This window comes from Bos javanicus, chromosome 20 (genome assembly GCF_032452875.1).
Source record: "Bos javanicus breed banteng chromosome 20, ARS-OSU_banteng_1.0, whole genome shotgun sequence".
NCBI classification, from domain to species: Eukaryota; Metazoa; Chordata; class Mammalia; order Artiodactyla; family Bovidae; genus Bos; species Bos javanicus.
Genome location: NC_083887.1, coordinates 5,524,178 through 5,546,386, shown reverse-complemented (window position 1 = coordinate 5,546,386; position 22,209 = coordinate 5,524,178). Strand labels below are relative to the sequence as shown.

Below are 22,209 nucleotides of genomic sequence, written 5' to 3'. Positions count from 1 at the left end.
AATGGCAATCTACTCCAGAACTCTTGCCTAGAAAATCCCAGAGACGGAGGAGCTTGGTAGGCTACAGTCCATGGGGTTGCAAAGAGTCAGACATGACTTAGTGACTTCAAGTTTCTTTCTTTTCATTGAACATCATTAAAAATTTCTCACAGGGAAAGGATAAGCATGGACTTAGGTCCATTTCTAAGATAGATAAAAAGGTTTATGAACACAGCACAACACTCATACATATAAATACACATTATTTGTTGTTGTTTAACTAGAGATGTTTCTCCTGGTTCTGCTCTTACTGCCATAAATAATTGTTTAAAGGAGGTGCTGTTCCTGCCTTTCTACATTTGCTGTTTCTACCAATATTGTCAGATTTGCAGCAAGATGGCACTGTGGGGGCCTGCATGATGTAAGCAAGGTCCAAGAAATGATAAATTCAGTTTCTGAATACTAACTTTATACTAAAACAAATGCAGAATACATATAAATATGAACTAATAAAAATGTGCTTATTATGTTTTATCACTTAATGATACAAAGATCATTTTCTACTTTATTGTTGATATGTGGGAATCTTAATTCCCCGACCAGGGATTAGACCCGCTGTGATCCCCGGCATTTGAAATTTAGAGTTTTAACCACCAGATCCCCAGGCAAGTCCCCAGAGATGATCATTTTTAATAATTTCTTCCACTGACCTAAAAGTAACTCCACAAAGCATAATCAGTAACCTTATTCTACCCCATGACCTATCTGTGATACAATCAACTGCCAGTAAAGATGTTTCCGTGCAAAATTATGAAGGAGACACCAGCTGGGACTGACATCAACTGGATGGAGAGTCTTGCCCTCCTCCCCAAAAAGCCATTTAAACTACACACACACACACACACACACACACACACACACACGCATACACGTAGAATCTAGACTACACAAAACCCCTTTCCAGGATAGATTTGACTTTCAGTTTAAAGGCTGGAGCTTGTAAAAAATACTTGAATTCTCTTAACTCACTGCCATTTCCCTTCTAGACACTCTAGATATTCAGAGCTACTGGCCCATTAACTTTCTCATCTGGGTCCCTTCCTCTGTCTGGAATGCCTTCCTTTCTCTCTGTCTCCAGTGTTTCACCACTCAAGCCCCCTCCCTTTTACCCAGGTGGCTTCTTTCTTAGGCCTCACATCCTACGGAAAGTACTTGCCCAAAGCCACCTGCTCCTTGGTTCAGACAGCCCTACTGGCTCCATGCAACACTCTTTACACTTACTATGCTATGCTATGCTAAGTCACTTCAGTTGTGTCCGACTCTGTGTGACCCCATAGACAGCAGCCCACCAGGCTCCCCCATCCCTGGGATTCTCCAGGCAAGAACACTGGAGTGGGTTGCCATTTCCTTCTCCAATGCAGGAAAGTGAAAAGTGAAAGTGAAGTCACTCAGTCGTGTCCAACTCTCAACGACCCCATGGACTGCAGCCCACCAGGCTCCTCCGTCCATGGGATTTTCCAGGCAAGAGTACTGGAGTAGGGTGCCATTGCCTTCTCCGTACACTTATTATAAACTGTATTTAAATCACCTATTTCTAAACTCTCTTCCTCTAGGACAACAAAATCTTTGAGGACAGGTTTTGGGTCTCACATCCCAGAGCTTAGAGCAGAGAAAGGCACTCGATAAATAGCTGTTGAATAAATAAAACAAAGCTAGCAGCTAGTGGTCTCTCTGGCATGAAACACGCAGTGCAAAGTGTGGAGCTGGACCAATCTCATCTAGTGAGGTAGGTTCAAGTTACTTAGTTCCTCTGAAGTAAAAACAGAGCTATTTCCATGTACATGTGAGAAATTCATAATTTTTGCAAAATGCCCAGAAAAGTCCCCCTGGATAGAGTATGTGTTCAATTAACAGTAATTCCTTTCCCTTCAGTAACTTAAAAGCCAGAGACAACTAACAGTTTCCCACTTGTGAGAGAAACAAAGAGGAAGGATTCCTCCTTGCCAAGTAAGACCCAAACTGGAACCCTGAAGAAAGGAGTGGCCATCTGGGGGATTTTTCAGCTTCAGAGAAATGAGTTTGCTAATGTTCTAAGTTACAAACAGGGATATAATTCTTCTTTCAGGAGTTAAGAGAAAAAAAAGCTAACTCTTTTCTTTTATGATAGCCAAACTGGTAAAGTAGCATCAGTATTTTAGGAAATGAAAACTTTGGAAATTCAACTTAAAAATATTATTTTCAATAAAAGCCAAAGAGGAACTTCTTTTTGCACCAATAGCTCAGATTTCATTTTTCAATTGTGATATGGTAGCTGAAAATCAGAATACAGAGTGGCAAAAAAAAAAGACAGAGAGAAAATAACATTTTGTCTTTAAGATAAGTAAAGTCAATGGGCTATGTTTCTACAGATTGAGGAAGGTTTCATAAGGATTGCTTTAACTCTAACTGAGGGCAGGTATAAAGGTGGAAGATCTAAAAGCATCTAAGAATTTCAGGCAGACGGGAATGTCTAGAGAGACACCAGCAAAGAGCTGACCCAATTAAGGAATTCAAAAGATTTCCTACTGCCAGTAAACCTAACAACAAACCAGCAAGCAGGAAGGCTATTTTTATCCTTGCCAGAGGCCTTCTGACTCTGGATGCTACATTTAGAGGACAGAGCAACAAGATAACTTGCCTTAAGAGGATGTTATGATACCAGCGATTAATGGCAACTTTTCAAGCTTTAAAATATTAGGCATAGTTTTTTATTCAAAGTAAACGAGCCAAAGCCAGTTAAAAAAAGAAAAGATAATATAATGGAAGGAAAAGTGGGAAAACAGACCAATGGGTATTAAAAAAGTTTTAAGCAATCTAGAAACAAAGCCAAGGCAGTTAAAATTAAAATTTAATTAATTAAAATTCTCCTATCTTGTAAAAATGTTGATTAAAACAAGCATGTGTTATAAGAGACCTATTTTAAAAGAACCAGTGGATTAAAATAAATAATTGTAGAACTGACCTGAAGGTAAAGATTTTGAGAAGTGGCTCTCTGCACTAACATGAAGATCAAGACTAATTTATGGAGTTCCTAGGAACTATAAAGTAAGTTGCTTGCAAATGATTGAGAACTTCAGAGACAAGCCACTCTTAACATTGGTTGCATGCGTGCTAAGTCACTTCAGTTGTGTTCGACTCTGTGACACTATGGTCTGCAGCCTGCAAGCTCCTCTGTCCGTGGGATTCTCCAGATAAGAATACTGGAGTGGGTTTTCATGCCCTCCTCCAGGGGATCTTCCCGATCCAGGGATCAAACCCAAGTCTCTTATGTCTTCTGCATTCGCAGGTGGGTTCTTTATCACTAGTGCTACCTGGGAAGCCCCTTAACACTGGTTACTGAAGTCCAAACCCCAAAAGCAATCAGCAAAGTCAGTAACTGGCATTCTGCATACACACCTATCAACAACACTAATCACTTACTTAATATAAATTCTGATGACTTGATTGAACTTTAACATTCACTTGAATTTCATATCTAATTTCATTTGTTATTTCTCAAAAGGCCCCGTTCTTATTTTCCTTTATTAATACTAAAGGCACTTAGTCTTCCTCTTATTCATTAGTCTTCAAAACTAAATAACAAACAGGCTGTTCGAAGATGTCTGCAAATTATCTGGAGGATAAGCTGCACGAGGTCAAGAGTCTTATTTTTTATTTCCTTATATACCCCAACAGGCTAAAATAGTGCTTGGCACTATCTGCTTGATAATATATTTGTTTTATGAACAGCCTCCCATAACTTTAGACTTTACATATATATTCCGAGTGATTCTCAAAGCCGTATGAGGGTGGGGTGAGGAGGGAAAGCCGTCTATCTGAATCACTTCTGGAATACACATGCTTAAGTCTCACGACAGACCTGGTGAATCAGAATGAGGAAAAAGAAAAAGCCAGCTTGGAAAAGTTCGCTCAGTGATTCCAGATCTTCACCCTCTGAAAGGTACCCTCCAATAAGAAATCAGTAGGTGTGCAAAATCTGAATCTTTTACAGAAGATTATGATAAAATACCAGAGAAGGCAATGGCACCCCACTCCAGTACTCTTGCCTGGAAAATCCCATGGACGGAGGAGCCTGGTGGGCTGCAGTCCATGGGATCGCTAAGAGTCGGACACGACTGAGCGACTTCACTTTCACTTTTCACTTTCCTGCATTGGAGAAGGAAATGGCAACCCACTCCAGTGTTCTTGCCTGGAGAATCCCAGGGATGGGGGAGCCTGGTGGGCTGCTGTCTATGGGGTCACACAGAGTCGGACACGACTGAAGTGACTTAGCAGCAGCAGCAGCAGCATGATAAAATACAGATTCTAAACTCTGTCCCCAGTTCCCTACGTTAAGACACCTGAATGCCTAAAGTGTACTAAAATAAACATTTCTAATGTTTGTCTCCTCATAAATGCTGCACATAAATATCTATTGTGTGGCTACTGGACCATCAGCCAGAGGCTCTGTGTCCCATCCTGATTCTCCAGGCACCAGTTAGTCGACTGACTTCCAAAGCTATTATATCTCTCGGAACTATAGTCTCTTCAACCATAAATTGGAGACCACAAAACTCACGTGGAAGGTTATCTCAAGGATTTAAATTAGAGATAATTTTCAGAAGGGGCAAAGCATAAAAGTCAGAGAAATGATATCAGAAGTAATTACCCTTTCACTTGAAAGTTGTTGTTAACACTGCTTCCTATACAGAATGTCCAGGTCCACGTCAAAAGAGAAACATATAGACCAGCATCAAATGTGCACTGTGACCTACTACTACCCAATACACGGAATATGCTCAAATGTGTGTGGAGCTGGAATTTAAGCTGAAGCTAAAACGTAAAGTACTATGTGGCTTGAAGAAGGCCATCTCCCCCTCCTACAAGAGCTGCTGTGTTACCCCACACCAGGGGGCACCCCTATTGTGACAGGGCTCCCCGTGACCCTGGCACTGTGCCAGTTGTAATCTGAACAGTCCACACCCCCAGCTATGCTTCAAAAAGCAAAAAGATGGCTACAGATGCCCCCAGAGTCAACATTCCAAAATGCTATTAATACTTGGTGGAGATGATAAGCTAGGATAAGGTAAGTGACTCCTCACTCCCCCTTTGTCCTCATCCTCACCATTTTCCTCTATGGAATTCCTTTTTTAGTTATGTTCTTTTTGGTAATGGGGAACATTCTAATGGCAGGAGTTTAAAGCTGAACAATTAGAGAAGTTCTCCACAGCAGTGTTTCATAACATTTCATAATTATTAAGACCTACGCTAATCAAAATATTTCGCAGAGGCTCCCCACCATAACTGAAGCCCTCAAGCCCCACTCCAGTGGATATTACAAGTAAAACAACTACAAGAAAACCCTTTAATAATAAAAGGCTACTATGAATTCAGCAACACCTTTAAATGTATTTTCATTGTGTTACATCAGCATCTGCATGCTTTAAAAGATAATCATGCAACACACACATGACAAATCTATCATCTAACTGGAATGTTTGGTCCTAATAGGTTCCTGCTGCTGCTGCTGCTGCTAAGTCACTTCAGTCATGTCCGACTCTGTGCGACCCCATAGACGGCAGCCCACCAGGCTCCCCCATCCCTGGGATTCTCCAGGCAAGAAGACTCGAGTGGGTTGCCATTTCCTTCTCCAACGCTGGATCCCATCAAATAATTACCATGTCTGAAGAGGCCCATGATCCACAAATTAAGAACAGAAACATTACATAAAGCCAAGTTTAAACAATTGCTTCCGAGACATAGCATTTTTAGGCCTATCTCAAAAAGAAAAAATGCACTCTAGAAACAAAGCCTCGACTCAACTGAGCAGATCTGACTGATTTCTGGTTATATCCTTTCTTACAAGCTGCTGCTGCTGCTGCTGCTGCGTGTCCGACTCTGTGCAACCCCACAGACGGGAGCCCACAAGGCTCCCCCGTCCCTGGGATTCTCCAGGCAAGAACACTGGAGTGGGTTACCATTTCCTTCTCCAATGCATGAAAGTGAAAAGTGAAAGTGAAGTCGCTCAGTCGTGTCCGACTCTTAGCGACCCCATGGACGGCAGCCTACCAGGCTCCTCTGCCCATGGGATTTTCCAGGCAAGAGTACTGGAGTGGGGTGCCATTGCCTTCTTACAAGCTACTCAATATTAAATGCTCACATGAAACCCATATGCTACTTTCAGTCATTAAACCTTCAACCTTGACATTTAGGAATACCATGCCAGAGACTGTGTGGAATTGCTGATAGTAACTTAAAGTTTACTAAGTTCAATCCCTGCACTTCCTCTTTTAAATGAAGACACCAAGATCTAGAGAGAAGTGACCAACTTAAGCCATGTAACTGCTAATGGCAAAACCAGGTCTTAATACACTCCTCAATGCTTCTCTTTATTTCTTACACTTTGGGAAAGTCTATTATAAGCTAACAACTTCTGATCTTTTACAATAAAGACATCAAGTGGCCAATTTAAGTATCTCCATTTAATTAACCATGACAGACATTTATTATTTGGCATATTATAGCCAGTAGAAGTTAAGACTTTTTTTTAGATTCTTTATACAAATTAAGAGTAATTAACCATGGCTGCTCTTCAGAAGATCTGCACTTCAGTGCTGGTTCTCAAGAATTAAAAAAGGTTCCTCTAATTGGTTGATTCCTCCTTCTCTTTCCCAAAGTACAGCAACTGGCATCAGCTCAACCGGATACCAAAGAGATTATGGAACTACTTTCTGTTCAGAGTTTCACTAATGTTCTTAATTTAATGGTTACCAGGTAATAAGCAGAATAAAAAAGAGCCCTGCTTTTAGAACGGAGTGCACTGATGTGGGACTGAGCTCAGACTAAGTCTGTCAGACAAATCAGACAAAATAATGAAGCCCAGAGGCAGCCAGGCCATCTCCATACCTGACTTGAAAAGTAGTAACTAGTTTAAAAGTGAAAGAGGAAAGTGAAAGAGGAGAGTGAAAAGGTTGGCTTAAAACTCAACATTCAGAAAACTAAGATCATGGCATCTGGTCTCATCACTTCATGGCAAATAGATGGGGAAACAGTGGAAACAGTGACAGACTATTTTGTGTGGCTCCAAAATCACTGCAGATGGTGACTGAGGCCATGAAATTAAAAGATGCTTGCTCCTTGGAAGAAAAGCTATGACCAACCTAGACAGCATATTAGAAAACAGAGACATTACTTTGCCAACAAAGGTCTGTCTCAAGGCTATGGTTTTTCCAATAGTCATGTATGAATGTGAGAGTTGGACCATAAAGAAAGCTGAGCGCCAAAGAATTGATGCTTTTGAACTGTGGTGTTGGAGAAGACTTTTGAGAGTCACTTGGACTGCAAGGAGATCCAACCAGTCCATCCTAAAGGAGATCAGTCCTGAATATTCATTGGAAGGACAGATGCTGAAGCTGAAACTCCAATATTTTGGCCACCTGATGTGAAGAACTGACTCATTTGAAAAGATCCTGAAGCTGGGAAAGGTTGAAAGCAGGAGGAGCAGGGGACAACAGAGGATGAGATGGTGGGATGGCATCACTGACTCAATGGACATGAGTTTGAATAAACTCCGGGAATCAGTGATGGACAGGGAGGCCTGGCGTGCTGCAGTCCATGGGGTTGCAGAGCCGGTCACTACTGAGCGACTGAACGTAACTGAACTAGTTTAAAACTAGTTTAAAGTTACTCCTTTTGCAAATTTTTACTGCAGAACAGCAACAAGTTCATCAACGCTTTTCTCTTTTCTTTCTTTTAAATTTGGTAGTGAGGAGAGTGGCAACATGAGGGGAAACAATAAGGATCAGCAAATAAAGAAATTCACAAATCAGGTATACACAACTGATAAATGAATCAACTGCCTACAATATTTAGGTTGAGATTCCATACGTGTCAGGAAGAAATTCCAACGTGGCACAGTTGTGCAACTGTTCTGCTTCCTGTTGTTAAATTGAATGCAAAGAGAATCTTGGATATTCTTATGAGAGCTATGAATCAAGTGGCATGGCCTCCCCTCCCTCAATGTCAGCAAATAACATATTCTAGGATTATATAACAGGATTAAGGAAAGTCTTAAACCTTCACAGACAACTCACCATTGTATTACTCCATAATCAAAGGGGCTTTCATTATGCAGATTTATAGCACATAGGGCTGTTCTAGTAGCTATCAGGAAATGAAATAGCAAGTCACCTCTCTATAGAATTTTACCATATAGAAGGAAAAAATAGAAAATAATAAGTGATACTATCAAAAGGTACAATATACTATTGTTAATTTAGACATGGTGCATGAACAAAATGGATCTCTATAAATGTTCTGGACCTCCTTCTACTTTTTATACTGTAGGGAGATCCCTAATATTTTGACAATGACAACCTGCTGACAAAGTCTGAAAACCTTACTACTTAAATGCTATTCAGATTTCACTTCTGAATGGAAAATAATATTATCTGTCCATATTGTAATATCTATATTTATTACGTTGTACATAGACGGAGGAGCCTGGTAGGCTACAGTCCATGGGGTCGCAAAGAGTCAGACACAACTGAGCACTTACTTACAAAATACTTAATGTGAAAATGTACAAGATTTTAGAAAAGCACTGATAAATTTGCTACCTGATTGCTGCTTGGGTTTTGATATGGTATTTCTAACTGTAAATTGTCACATATATTTATTTCTTTACCAATAAATATTACCAATTTATCAAGAAATTTACCAATTTCTTTACCAATAAATACTACCAATGTTTATTTCTTTACCAATCCCTGCCCTGAATGTGAGTCTAACAAAAGTAAATCACAACAGTCATAAAATATGTGAGCTGCAATATACAGCTGCAAAGAAAAGAAAAAGCTGTATGAGTTAAAAGCATCTTTAGAAACAGTTAGGCTTTTTAACCTTTTAAATAACATAAAAAGTTTACTGTCACTTTCCCCTCTGGCCCCCTTTACCCTCACTTCTCATCCAGGTAAAAACAGAGTTACAATAATGTTTTAAGATGCCTACTCAATTTTCCTGGACTCAAATAAGATTCTTTGTATTCAGTATTCAGGATTAAGATATGGAGATTGCTTGAGTAATTATGGACCGATCATGGATGACATAAGACAAATTCCCCTTTTGTGACAACTGCTTATATGATTTTCAGAACAAATAAGAACAAGGGTCAATATTTCATCACCAACACGTGTAGGGCAAAGGATCACTACTTTGTATTTACCAGCACATGTTATATAAAAAGTCCGGCAGATGAGAATCTGGCCAAGGAACAAGGGGCATTTAGTATGAACCAGGTTGGTTTCAGTTCAGAGCTTAGAATAAGGAAGACTTCAGTCTCAGGCTACCATCACATCAGTGTTCACAGACATCCCATTCTGTTCTCGCAGGCATTTCCCTTTCCCCTCCTTCCCTTGAAAATTTTAAAACAAAACAAACCTGAAACAACAGCAATCCTCCAACCTGGAAAAGTACGGTCACACAGTTTGAAACCCACACCTTTGTAAACTCTTGCCTACACAGTGCTATGAGGAATCAAAAGAATCCTGAGCAACAGTGAACCAGAAAGGAGTGGGTCTGAAGTCAGAACTCAGCCTGCACCAGCGACAGACAATCATGGTCCACCACTCTAGTCCCCTCCTTCCTCACAAAGGAAGTTACCTCAACGCAGAAGCCCAGGTCCCATCCTTCAGCACAACTAAGCAAAAGAAAAAGACTGTTTAGGATGTTCCATTTCAGCAGTCAGGAACGGGAGGGTGTGGAAGGAAAGGAAATCACTTCGCTTCTCAACAGCCACACGCAAAGTTCATTATAACCAAGTTTATAAACTGCACTCTCTGCTGTGTGCCTTACTCCATTACTCATGAGGCTTCTAAGAGTAAGGAATTTTCTCCTCCCTAGGGCCCTCCACTACTCACTCCCCTGCTACGCTGCTTTGAAACATTTGGTATCATCCAAACAGAGCAAGAAAGAACCAGCCAGGTTTGCAGGGCAGCTGCCTGGAAGACTCTTGAGTCTTCAAGGCTTGTAGTATTTAAAGATGCTCCAATTCACCAGAAGACATTTGATACCACACAGTGGTAATTTGCTAGGAAAGAGAAATTTGACTATGAATCCAAACATAATTTAGTTGCTTTGCATTATCCGTGTCTTCTCTATGGTACTTTGTATCAAGGACCATTAAATATCCCTTGAAGAAAAATGTCCACCTAATCCTTTAAAAATGTGACTGGGGATTGGGTTGCATAGTAGTACATAGCTGTCTTTCCACAAATTGCCACTGATTTAAACAGAAAAAGATGAAATACTATAAGAAATTATATCCCTACACCACTATTTCAAATAAATCATTTTAATAGTATAGCAATAGAAATTACTTTGTAAAAGTCCCTTTTATATTTAAAACTATGTACTCTGAAACTCACATTTATAACTGAATATAAAATTTAGTCCTATTTTCAGAAACTCTGATGAAAGGTTCTAGAGCTTTCTCAGTGTACATAAAGTCATATACAATATCTGTTCAAAACATCTGTATCAGTATATAACACCTGTTCTTGAAAATACAGAACTACGTGACTGCAATTTTACGTATAGGAATATGAAAAGAACTGCTGATCCAAGGAAAATTTAAGGTTTTCTGGTTATTATTTATGATATCTTTTTAAAGTAGACTAACGTTACTCCTTCCACTGTTGTAGAGATACAGAATTTAAGTAATTATTCCAACAGTCACTCTCTCTCTCACAGTGACACAGAAAATCTTACTCAAAATTAGCAAAACTGGCTTTGTGTACTAAACTTTCAACTGATTTTCATGATTTTCTCCTAGAGAGATTATTATAAATGGCTTTTCTTAGCAACAAAGAAAAGAGGCACAGATGGAATCATCACTTGCGCACTCGTTTAAGCATTTGTTTCAAACAAGTTCACACATATGAAAAATAGTTGGGGAAGAGCCCTCTAATTTAATGTGCAGATAAAGAAAAAAATTCCCAAAAGTTATTTTAAAATGCAAGGTCACAATACCTTAAGCAGTCAGGAATTAAATACATAGCATTTGGGGGATAGGTCCAGCTCTTCAAATAAGTTCTTATTAAATGAAAACATGAAGCACGTAAGGCACGAAGGTTTAACTGTACAACACACTCCCACACTTACTCAACATATGCAATAGGTTTCTTGGGCACCATGGGAATATGTAAAAGACTGGCACTTTAAACAACTTGCATTTCTGAATTCGATCATCATTGCCCACATGCAAATTAAGTATTTTAAAATGCCTGAAACTCAGAGAGACTGGTTTAGATAACACTGAGCTCCCCCTTCCAAAACCTGGAAGCAAGATGCATTCTATAACAACATGAAGAGTAAAAGACTCTAATTTCATAATATATTGAGGAAAATTAAAACAGTATTCTGATTATAACTTAATTAATATCTGAAGAACAACTATATAATGTTTTGACAATTTACAGATTGCCTTTGTTCACTCAATAATTTTGCTGTTTCATTAGGCTTTCCAATGAAATGAAGCAAATTGGATATTAAGTTGTTTTAATATATAGGATTTAAAACACTCAACCGCTAATATGAAACTATGGATTGTTCAACTGTGTGATATCTGGTAATTTTATTTCTGATAATTTGTCTCTTTATTCCAGTGCTGTCTCCCTCTGATTCCATTCCATAAACTGGTTTATGCATATATTCCTTTATTCCATTCATATACACAAAAGAAAAAAAAAAAAAGGCCCCTTAATTTTTAGAGGACTCTTCTACGTATACTGAAAATAATACCACTTCATGAATCTTTATTTCTAGCTATGCTTGAGAGACTGAAAGCAGATGCACTGGCACGTGATTTTAATCTATTTCATGCTGCTCCATTTCTAAACAGTAAGTACCAATTTCACAGGCAAGAGAAAACACAAATAGCACTAAGATACAATATTTCCCAAGGAAACATCTCAGCATCTACAATGGTAAAAGATTTTCCTGTCCAGGTGAAGGAATTACTTGATAAGCCTAATAATTATTGTAGCAATGCACAAGCTGCCATCTCGGAGATAACTCAAGAATTGGTGTACAGCACAGGCTCTTAGCTTATGAGACTGGGTGTACAACGAGGAAAATGAAATCGGTCTCCAGGGAAGAACTGTTACAGATTGTCACTGGTGTTAGTTATGGAGAAGGCAATACATAATTTCATGGGTAAAAATAACATACAGACATGCCAGCTGATCAGTGAAAGGACCTAGAGATAAGGCAGAGGGAGGACCTTTTCCTCTCAAAGAGGTAAACCTCTGTACATGGAGAAGATGATAAGAAGCCTTAAAATTCTTAGAAAAACTATTTTTAAATAAACCATAAAATTAAAAAAAAACAATGTAAATTATGAAATGAAAGTTAGCTATTCCATTTGCACATTTCTTTTCTTTTTAAAGGCTGCTAAACAAGCCAACTGGAATCAACAGCATATTCATAAAAAACTGAAAAATTATATTTGAAAGTTGAAAGTTTTGAGACATAGACATATTAACATCTTGTCTGTTGATGGCAAAAATAAAATTTTGAACCCACTTTATTAAGGGAGTTTCTTTTTCCCCCCAAAAAATAAGCAAATTTAATTTTTATGTAAATAAATAATACAGCCTTACAAATTCATTCAGTTGACAGATCTTGTATCAATTTAGGCTCTATTATTTAAACATATACACACAAACCACATTTCTATGTGGGATTGCAAATGAAAATAAAAATAAATGAAGTCATTCAACATACATTTTATAAAATCATTTTAAAATAAAATGAACCCAAATATAAAATCTGCCTCCACATGATAGTTTTTTAAAAATAATTTTCAAATTAATTCTTTTAATTGCATCTTTATACCACTTTTCTGAAAGCCATATTGTTCTATACTCATCTCACAGAAATAATGCCTATTTTCTGTTTACTCTATTTCTAAGGAAGCAGAGCACATGAAGAGGCCACTTATTCAAAATGGATAGGCATTATTACTTTAAAAGGAGAGAGGAGAGTCTGACAAGAAATAAAGTATTCCCATGAGCAAAACTGCATTACAATGGACTACAATGGTACATAGTTCATCATCTTGGTTTAAAAAAAAAAAAAGCATAACTACTGTCTGACATTTTAGGACCATGAACTCATCTATGAAGTACTTACTGCTCTTAAAAGGAAAAAATACACAAATTCATTTAATATGCTTAAGTCACCTTGGCACCTTATATTGAAACTGGTTTTCTCATTTGATAAGCATGAAAACAGACAAATAGATGTTTAGCAATAAAAATCGATACCATGTATTGAGTGTTTTCTCAATGAACTGGGCAGTATGCTGGATTTTATAGACACATCATATCATACCACAAATTAGTGGCAGAATGGCAATTTAAATCCCAGTCCATCTGACTTGAAAACCCATGGTCTTTCATTCTGGCATATTTCCTCTTATAAATCACAATTTTACAAAATCTTTGTGTTCCCGTATTAGGTCAATCAGGTTTAATTCTGTCACCAGACTTATCTTTTAATTATCTCTAGAAAATTAGTCTAGGTAATTATTTAGGTAAATATTGGTAAGAAGAAATTAAAAAGGGAATATGGTGACTCAGATAGTAAAGATTACCTGCCTGCAGTGGAGAAGACCCATGTTCAATCCCTGGATCAGGAAGATCTCCTCAGAAGGGAATGGCTAACCACTCCAGTATTCTTGCCTGGAGAATCACATGGACAGAGAAGCCTGATGGGCTGCAGTCCATGAGGTAGGTGGCAGAGAGTCAGACGTGACTGAGCGACTAACACTTTCTTTTCATACAATAAAGGCAGAAGTTTATACAATAAGCCACTTAGTGAACTAGGAAAGAAAAAATAAATCTGCGTTGTCCTGACTATATCTGATAAACCAAGCAAATGTTGTTAATCCTATTGGAAAAATGTGTACAAACTCTTATAAAAATACTAGAGGCTTACTTCTTAGAAGTGAAGTGAAGGTCACTCAGTCGTGTCTGACTCTTTGCGACCCCATGGACTATACAGTCCATGGAATTTTCCAGGCCAGAACACCGGAGTGGGTATTCTGAAAGGAATACTGGAGCCTTTCTCTTCTCTAGGGGATCTTCCCAGCCCAGGGATGAAACTCAGGTCTCCCACATTACAGGTGTATTCTTTACCAGGTGAGCCACAAGGGAAGCCCTACTTCTTAGAAGCATGACATAATAAAGGGTTTATGACTGCTGCCATTTGTAAACGGTTTTCTCTGATAAAAGACACAGGCACTTATCATGAAAATGAGTTCTAATTATTATCCCTAGTATCTACTACATAAGAGAAGAGGCTCTTAAAAGAAGTTGCTGATTAAATCAATATAAATCAATTAAGGAAACAACCACAGATTCACAGCAAGTTACAAACAGTAGTACAGAGAGATTCTGTGTACCCTTTATTCAGTGTCCCCAATTGGGAACGTCTTATGTAACTATACTACAAAACCAGGAAAGTGAGACTGTACAATCCACAAACTATATTCCTATTTCTCCTTTAGCTACTTCAAAGTGTGCAGTTTTTCTGGTGCTTCATTTTTCTGTTGGGAGAACAAAGGGTCAAAGAGGCTGAAAGACTAGCCAAAGTCAGAGCGCTAAGAAGTGACAAAATAAAAAGCCAATTCTGAAAGACCATCTTTCCTCAGAAACAAAGTATACAACCCCATTAGAAGCCATCAGAAGTCCATGAGGAATTCAGTAAAGACATTCAAAATAATCCTATTTCAAACTTTGTTCATCAGAGAGATACATATTTTTTCACATATTAGTTTTCATCTTTCCAGACTTAAAAAAAATCCTCATTAAAAAATTTTCTGTTATAGGTCTGCTGAAAAACAGTTTTACTGCATCAGTAATATGGTAAACCAAACACAAAGAAAACTAGGCCAAGATAGTTACCACTTAAAGTCATATAGGCTCCTTGCCACCTTTGATCCCAGTACAAAGCTGTCTTGGCAAAAAGCAGGCTCATAAACAGTGAATGAATGAACAACTTAAGTGACAGGACCAAATATACCAAACAACCCAAATGTTTTTAAAAACAAACAGGAAAACTCTGCAGTATAGTAAAACGAGATTTTTTGCAGAAAAATATTTATTTTGTGGGGTAGTTTTCATAACATCAGAGATAGAATGGCCCTTAAAGAACACCTAATCTGGTCATTCTCATCTCTGGCTACACATGAACATCACCTGAGATATTAAAAAAAATCATAAGCTTCACCCCACACCTGGAATGGGGCCCAGGCATCTGTGTTTTTCAAGTTCCCCATTATTAAGTCCCTTATTATAAGAGTGGTTCTAAGTACTTTATTAAAAATGAAGAAATTGAGGCCTAGTCAAACTGCAATATCTTATTCAGTACAAGAATTTATACCAGAATCCAAGTGGGAATAGCATGACTTTTTTAACATAATATATAAAAAGGATTTCAAGAACTACAAAGCTTCATTTTAACTTTGAAACTGTTAGCAATTTAAAAAAAATGTGAAACTAGGCTGAAAGCTCTATCAACATTTGAACTCTTCCTAGTGTATGATTATTGTCATTGGTGAGCAGACATACAGGTGAGCAATACTAAGCAGGTTTTGCCTGAAAGATTAAAAAAAAATGAGAAGTATGGTTCCCATCTTTCCAGTTAACTGCCCTCCCTTAGCAATCAGTACTCTTGTAGTTCCCTTAATTGGTACTGTAAAGGGCTTACAGTGGATGTCTATCAAGTAAGTTTGATTTTTGAACACAATGAGATACATGTATAAAATAGATGGAACTGGATACAAAATGTGAACCTATAATATTCGCCATATTGCTCATCAAGTTACTCCGATAATAATACACATTTTACACTATTTACTAAAATCAAACAGTTATATTTGGAAAATTACCTTTAATTGAATCATTTTCAGCTCTCATTATGTCAATGAGTGAACTCTCCAATGAGTGCATGTCAAAAGTCCTGGGGCGATCCTGTAAACACAAACAGCCACAAACCACTTTTAAAATAGCATATAATTATAAAAGAAAATAATAAGCTGCATCTGATGAGACACAGATCAAAAAGCAGGAATTTTCTTCCCTCTCCATGTAAGGCACATTATTACTACATTTTATTTTTAACACTTGCAAAATATCAAAATCACAAGTACCCAGGGCTCAGCAAAGACTGACTTGATTTCCAATAATAATTTTCAATAAAAGCATTACTTTCAAAAACAAAGCAAAAACTAATTTCCATATGGTTAAGAATATTAAACATATATAAAAACAGAATTCATAATCTTTTTCTGTCACTTAAGATTTCAGTAATGTGGCAAAGCTTCCCAAACTTGTTTCAGCAGTATTCTGTTAAGGTGACATCTACATGTTCTATTCAGAATAGCTATATTTACTTATAAGCCAAGATCTGAAAATAGTCATCAAATGTCTACAAGACCACTAAGTAGCAAAGTAGTCTTGATTTTTCTGCCATTAGAATAAAAGGAAGACAGGATATGGAGAACACTGCTGGTCTCAACCCTGGCTTAACAAAATGGACTTCATGAATGGGTGAGGAATCTGAAAATACACAACCATGCTGATGCTGCGGCATTCTTCAGGGTATTAGACATCATTAAAACCAAAGTTTAGCTCGACAGTGAAAAGGAAATGAAAACATTTTCAAATTAAATACTAAAGGGAAAGCAGTGTAATACCTGTTTCTGACCCATCTTGAGAATAAATATATACTTACAAAGACCACAGCAAGGTTATTAAAGAAAAGGGGGAGGTGAAGAGCGAGCGAGAACCGAGTTCTGTGTAGTTGTTTCCGAGGGGCAGCAAGGGGGAAGGGTTAACCATGTTGTCTTTGGTCAGAAAGATAATCAGCACCACGAAAGCCCCCGCGGCCACTGGTCCCTACAGTCAGGCTGTGTTAGTCGACAGGACCATTTACATTTCAGCACAGCTAGGCATGGACCCTGCAAGTGGACAGCTTGTGCCAGGAGGGGTGGCAGAAGAGGCTAAACAGGCTCTTACAAACATAGGTGAAATTCTGAAAGCAGCAGGCTATGACTTCACGAATGTGGTAAAAGCAACTGTTTTGCTGGCTGACATAAATGACTTCAGTACTGTCAATGATGTCTACAAACAATATTTTCAGAGTAGTTTTCCTGCAAGAGCTGCTTACCAGGTTGCTGCTTTGCCCAAAGGAGGCTGTGTTGAGACTGAAGCAATAGCTGTGCAAGGACCTCTCACGACAGCATCGCTCTAAGTGGGCCAAGTGTTATTTAGTCTGGAAATTTAATAGTATTTTTAAACTAATGGCTTAATCCTTGTTGGAAAGTGTAAGACTGAAATATCTAGAAATATGGAAATACCATATAATAAGGGAAACAACATGAAGATTAATGATGAATCTAGTTACTAATGTTACAAATTATACTTCTATAACACTTGTATTGCTGGATGTGGGAAAACAGACATGCCTTACTGAGTTAACTCAGAAGAATAAAAGTAGAGAAATAACATAGGAAAGATGAGCACACCTAATTCAACTAAACCCTATTAATTTAATGACGTGAAGTATTTTATTATGTCAGATATGTGATCTTTGCTTGAATAAAATTAAAGCATTTAAATTTGAATGGCAGAGATAAAGGAGAAGAAACGGGACCAAATTTTATATAGATAAAATTTTTCTAGTGGAAATAGTATGCAGATTTTCCTTGGTGTGATTCCATTTACTGATTTTTTTTTTAACAGTTTAATGTATGCATTAAATTACGTTACCTAAATAAAAGTGAAGAAACCAAAAAAAAATAAAGAAAGAAAGAAAGGGGGGCTTCCAAAGGAATTTCAGAAGCGTGATTTCAGAACTCTCTCTTCAATGATATTTTTCTCTCATTACTTCTTAATTCAAAGCTTTGGCTTTTTAAAAGAATTTGCCTAATTTTATCCACCCCCGCCCCTTTTCTTTCAGACTTGCTGGGCTCTCATTTTCCACATTTCAGCTAACTTAGAACTTTATGTTTGATAGAGTATGTCCCCCATCTTTCGATCATTCTGACATTTCTCCTCTGTCCTTCCCTAAGACTACTCACCCTGCTGCTAAGTCGCTTCAGTCATGTCTGACCCTGTGCGACCCCACAGACGGCAGCTGCACTCTTACTCTTCTTCCCTGAAACAGGGACCACTCCTTCTGACCCCACCCACCAAACAGATATCCAAAAATGTTCACTCTTATGGGTGGAACACAAACTTTTTTTTTTAAGTTCCACAACCTGAAGGGTCCAAGGGTAGTTATATTGGGATATCATCTATATTTAAAGTAGAGAATGTTACAGGTTTTTTCCCCTAGGACGGCATGGGATAAAAATGGGAAGGGGAGTAGATGTCTTAACATGCTCTTCTGCTCTAAACTAGTATGGCTCCTCCAGAATATCTTTCCCACTTTTCCTCCTGATTCTTTCCTCATTGTCCTCATCTTCTCAATATGGTCAATAAAAAGAGGCAAGAGGACAGGTGGCCAGAATGAGAATTTCTAAGAGTAAATGTTCACAAAAAGGAGAAACTCTTCTGTTTTTATCCTTCCTCATCTCAAGCACTGAATTAAATCAAAACTTTAATGCGTATTCTTTTGGAAGTCAAGTGGATTTGAGGCATAACTGGAGAAAGAAGTTAAGAACAAATTCCACTATCTCATTCTGCAGTCACTGGATCTGTCCTCCCTTCAACAATCTAAAATCCACACTCAAAATCAGGCCAGCCACTATCTCTATTTCCACAACAAAGCCAGTCTTGGAGACACTAATGCTCAGAGTCTTCACTTGCCTATGTCCTCTGACTGTGGGTTTCCCAAGGGTAGAAAGTATGTCTTACATCAAATGTTCCCCATGTGTACAATTCCCAAAGGGTGATGGTATGTTGAGATGTTCATCTCCTCAACACACAGGACTGTCCATAGGGCCTGGTGTGGCAGGAACTCCCTGGCAGATGATTTCTGCTTCTGTATTTTCATTTTCTATGTATGCCATGATGTGAAACAGGCTGAAAAGCCTTGTTCCACGTATCTGTATCACTGTACCTCACACAGGGTCTGGCAGCTTAGAAAGCACACACGTTTCCTCAATTGATGAATGAAGGCGTTTCTTTGAGTAATTTTTATTAAGTGTTGAAAGCATTTTTTCTCTCCTATTTCCTTATCTTGAGGTTTGTTTTTTAAATCCCCTTTCAGAGCTGGGCGGGGTGGGGGGTAGGTAAGCAAAATGAAACTGTGATGGCTACGGGGGAGATATAAGAGGAGACCTCAGCCTGTTTTTTTAATGCAACTACAGTAGTGAGCAGCCTGTGAACCTTCAGGACTTGCGTTTTGCCAATCACGGAATGACAAAAGCACCCAAGAGAATGAGTTGGTAAAAAAAAAAAATCAGTGTTTTTGTTTGGTTTGTTTCATGACAGCTGCTTCTGGTAAGTAAAGAAGCATCCTTTTCACCTAGAGGTTTCCAAATGTAGTGGAATTCAGCAAAGCCACTTCATACCGCCTTGCCCCAGGACTCTCCAGACTATTGTCTAAAACATAAAGGTTTTTGCTAAACTAACCACCACTGACTTATGATTGGTAGAGTACATTAAAACTAAAACCCTAAATGAATATCTAAATTTTCAGTAGTGCTTGGTGGAATTAAAAAACAAAAAACTCTCTATCCTTTTTATACTTTTACTAGTTTTCATTTGTCACAATATAAATCTGATAAATAAACACCAATATACAAACTCTGACTCTCAGATGCAATGTGTTAAGAAGAATTTTCAGGCTCTGAATGGATTTAGAAGAAAACAGGGTCTCAAAAGACACGTATGTGTAAATGCAAGATACAAGTCCCACTGGCACAAGTACCACATTTTTGCCAACCCTGGTCTAATATGTTCACTCTCTTTGTAGGTCAGTGGGTAAACAATCTGCCTGCAATGCAGGAGGCCTGGGTTCGATTCCCTGGGTGGTAAAGATCCCCTGGAGAAGAAAATGGCAACCCATTCCAGTATTCTTGCCTAATATGTCTAACACATACTTCTCCCCACAATTCAATCTTATTTGAAATTATAATTATTACAACTACTTTACACTTATATAACACTTTGTTTCTTATGATGCTATAGTAATTCAAGCCACATATTTTGCCAAGCAAATGTTCTGTTCTCAGGCAGGGTCCAAAGTTTATCATTTTTGATTACTCTCTCACTGATTTTTTTCTATTTTAAATACCCAATTTTACCAAAAGGACTAAAGTGTAAACATCTGTGCCATTAAGAAGTAGATGGAGGGGAACAGACACAAATAAACCCAAGAAATAAGAGTAGACAAACAATGCTGGTTTTTCTGCCCAAAAACCAGGGTGTCAAATCAAGAGTGTTCTGATTTCTATGTTTCATCCTTTGATTTTGCCTTTTTGGCTTACTAATTAACCCAAACATCATAATCATTTATTTTCTAGAATTCATTTCCCAGAAAGTAAACTAACTATAAAATAGAAATTCTGTTAAGTAATAGCTCTTCTTAATTTAACTTGAGATGGTGACCAAAATATGAACATCAGCCTAAATCCGCGGAGCATTAGACATTAGGAAGTGTGACATGTCATGTGAGCTTGAGCACTTTCATCCTCTAGACCTCATTCCTGATCTGAAATAGGAAAGAGTCTAATTAAACCTCTAAGGTTCCTTTCCCAGCAACAAAATACATCTGTATTTTAGCTTTCCCATATCCTAAAACAGTCTGTGCTCTTTCAAGATTTGCAGTTTAAATTATAATGAGTTTGGCAGGAATCTAAGATGTGAACGAGGATGACTGATGAAAGTTTATAACTTCTTGCCCACAAAAAGGTGGGAGTTAATTAATCTTATTAATAAGAAAATGAACTCTTGTAAGTCTTAAAAGGACAGTCACTATGTTTTCATTATGCTATACATAATGCAAAATAACAAGCTTTATCAAAAAAGTAAAAAAAACAATTTGTTAAAGGGGGAATGTCCTGATTTCCAATAAAAGCTCAAACAAAACAAAAACACTGACAACTCTATTTGCTTCAACCCGCCACTGCCAGTTTATCTTGGCAGCCCACAGAGAAAAGCAGATCTAGTCTTTATTGAGAATCTACTAAGTATCTGACAATATTCTAGGTAGTTTTTAAATACTGTCATTAGTAATCTTCAAACCTCCTTATAATTTAGATTGTATTATTCTCAATTTTGGAGAAGGAAATGGCAACCCACTTCAGTATTCTTGCCTGGAGAATCCCATGGACAGGAGTCTGAGGGGCTACAATCTATGGGGTCACAAAAGAGTCGGACACAACTGAGCAATTAAACAATTCTCAATTTAATGATAAAAACTAAGACCAGGGAAAAACACAGTTTATTGCACAGATAGATTACTGCTTAGTTCAGCAGCTTAGTCTGGATTCAAGAGCCCAAGTTTCACTCCAAAGCAGGTGGCGCTACCTTGGGTAAAATAATGGTCATGGCAGTCAAAAGACCACACTAATTAAGATACGTATTAGAATAAATGAGACACTCTGCCTGCCTTAAGGGTCCTGGGGTGAGGGACATGCTGGCTGCTGCTGCTGCTGCTAAGTCGCTTCAGTCGTGTCCGACTCTGTGCGACCCCACAGACGCAGCCCACCAGGCTCCCCGGTCCCTGGGATTCTCCAGGCAAGAACACTGGAGTGGGTCGCCATTTCCTTCTCCAATGCATGAAAGGGAAAAGTGAAAGTGAAGTTGCTCAGTCATGTCCGACTCTTAGCGACCCTATGGACTGCAGCCTACCAGGCTCCTCTGTGGGATTTTCCAGGCAAGAGTACTGGAGTGGGGTGCCATTGCTAGTACCTAGCAAACAGGAGGCACTCAAGTATGACTCAATAAATGAAAAAAAAACAACAAAATGTACATAGGTAATATAGGATAATATCAGAGCCACTAAAAACATGAGAGAGAGAGAAGCCTTATCTTCCTTCTTCCTGTTGAGATGACAGATCGATGTGGTCCACAAATTAAGAGACCTAACTTGCATCTCTAGGTTAACTACAGCCAACCACAGGAGCAGAAATGGTAGTAACAGTAATAGTATCAGGTAACATTTATCAAGATCTAATGCAGTATGAGTGAACTCCAG

At 38.2% G+C, this 22,209-nt stretch overlaps 2 protein-coding genes across 4 annotated transcripts in view; one reads left to right on the top strand and one right to left on the bottom strand.

Moving 5' to 3' along the window:
- CPEB4 (cytoplasmic polyadenylation element binding protein 4) overlaps positions 1-22,209 on the bottom strand; it is a 72,593-nt gene that overhangs the window by 33,177 nt on the left and 17,207 nt on the right. For all 3 annotated transcript variants that reach the window (XM_061393237.1, XM_061393238.1, XM_061393236.1), the window contains exon 2: positions 15,950-16,031. In XM_061393237.1, coding sequence (XP_061249221.1) covers positions 15,950-16,031 — 82 coding nt within the window. The remainder of the gene's footprint in view (positions 1-15,949; positions 16,032-22,209) is intronic.
- Positions 16,839-17,746, top strand: LOC133233439 (2-iminobutanoate/2-iminopropanoate deaminase-like). Its single transcript, XM_061393240.1, has one exon. It carries the CDS (start codon positions 16,900-16,902, stop codon positions 17,311-17,313), a length of 414 nt encoding a protein of 137 aa, XP_061249224.1. The 5' UTR covers positions 16,839-16,899; the 3' UTR covers positions 17,314-17,746.

Coding starts and splice junctions, on each gene's coding strand:
- LOC133233439 (XM_061393240.1), top strand. CDS start 16,900: ATGTTGTCTTTGGTCAGAAAGATAATCAGCACCACGAAAGCCCCCGCG.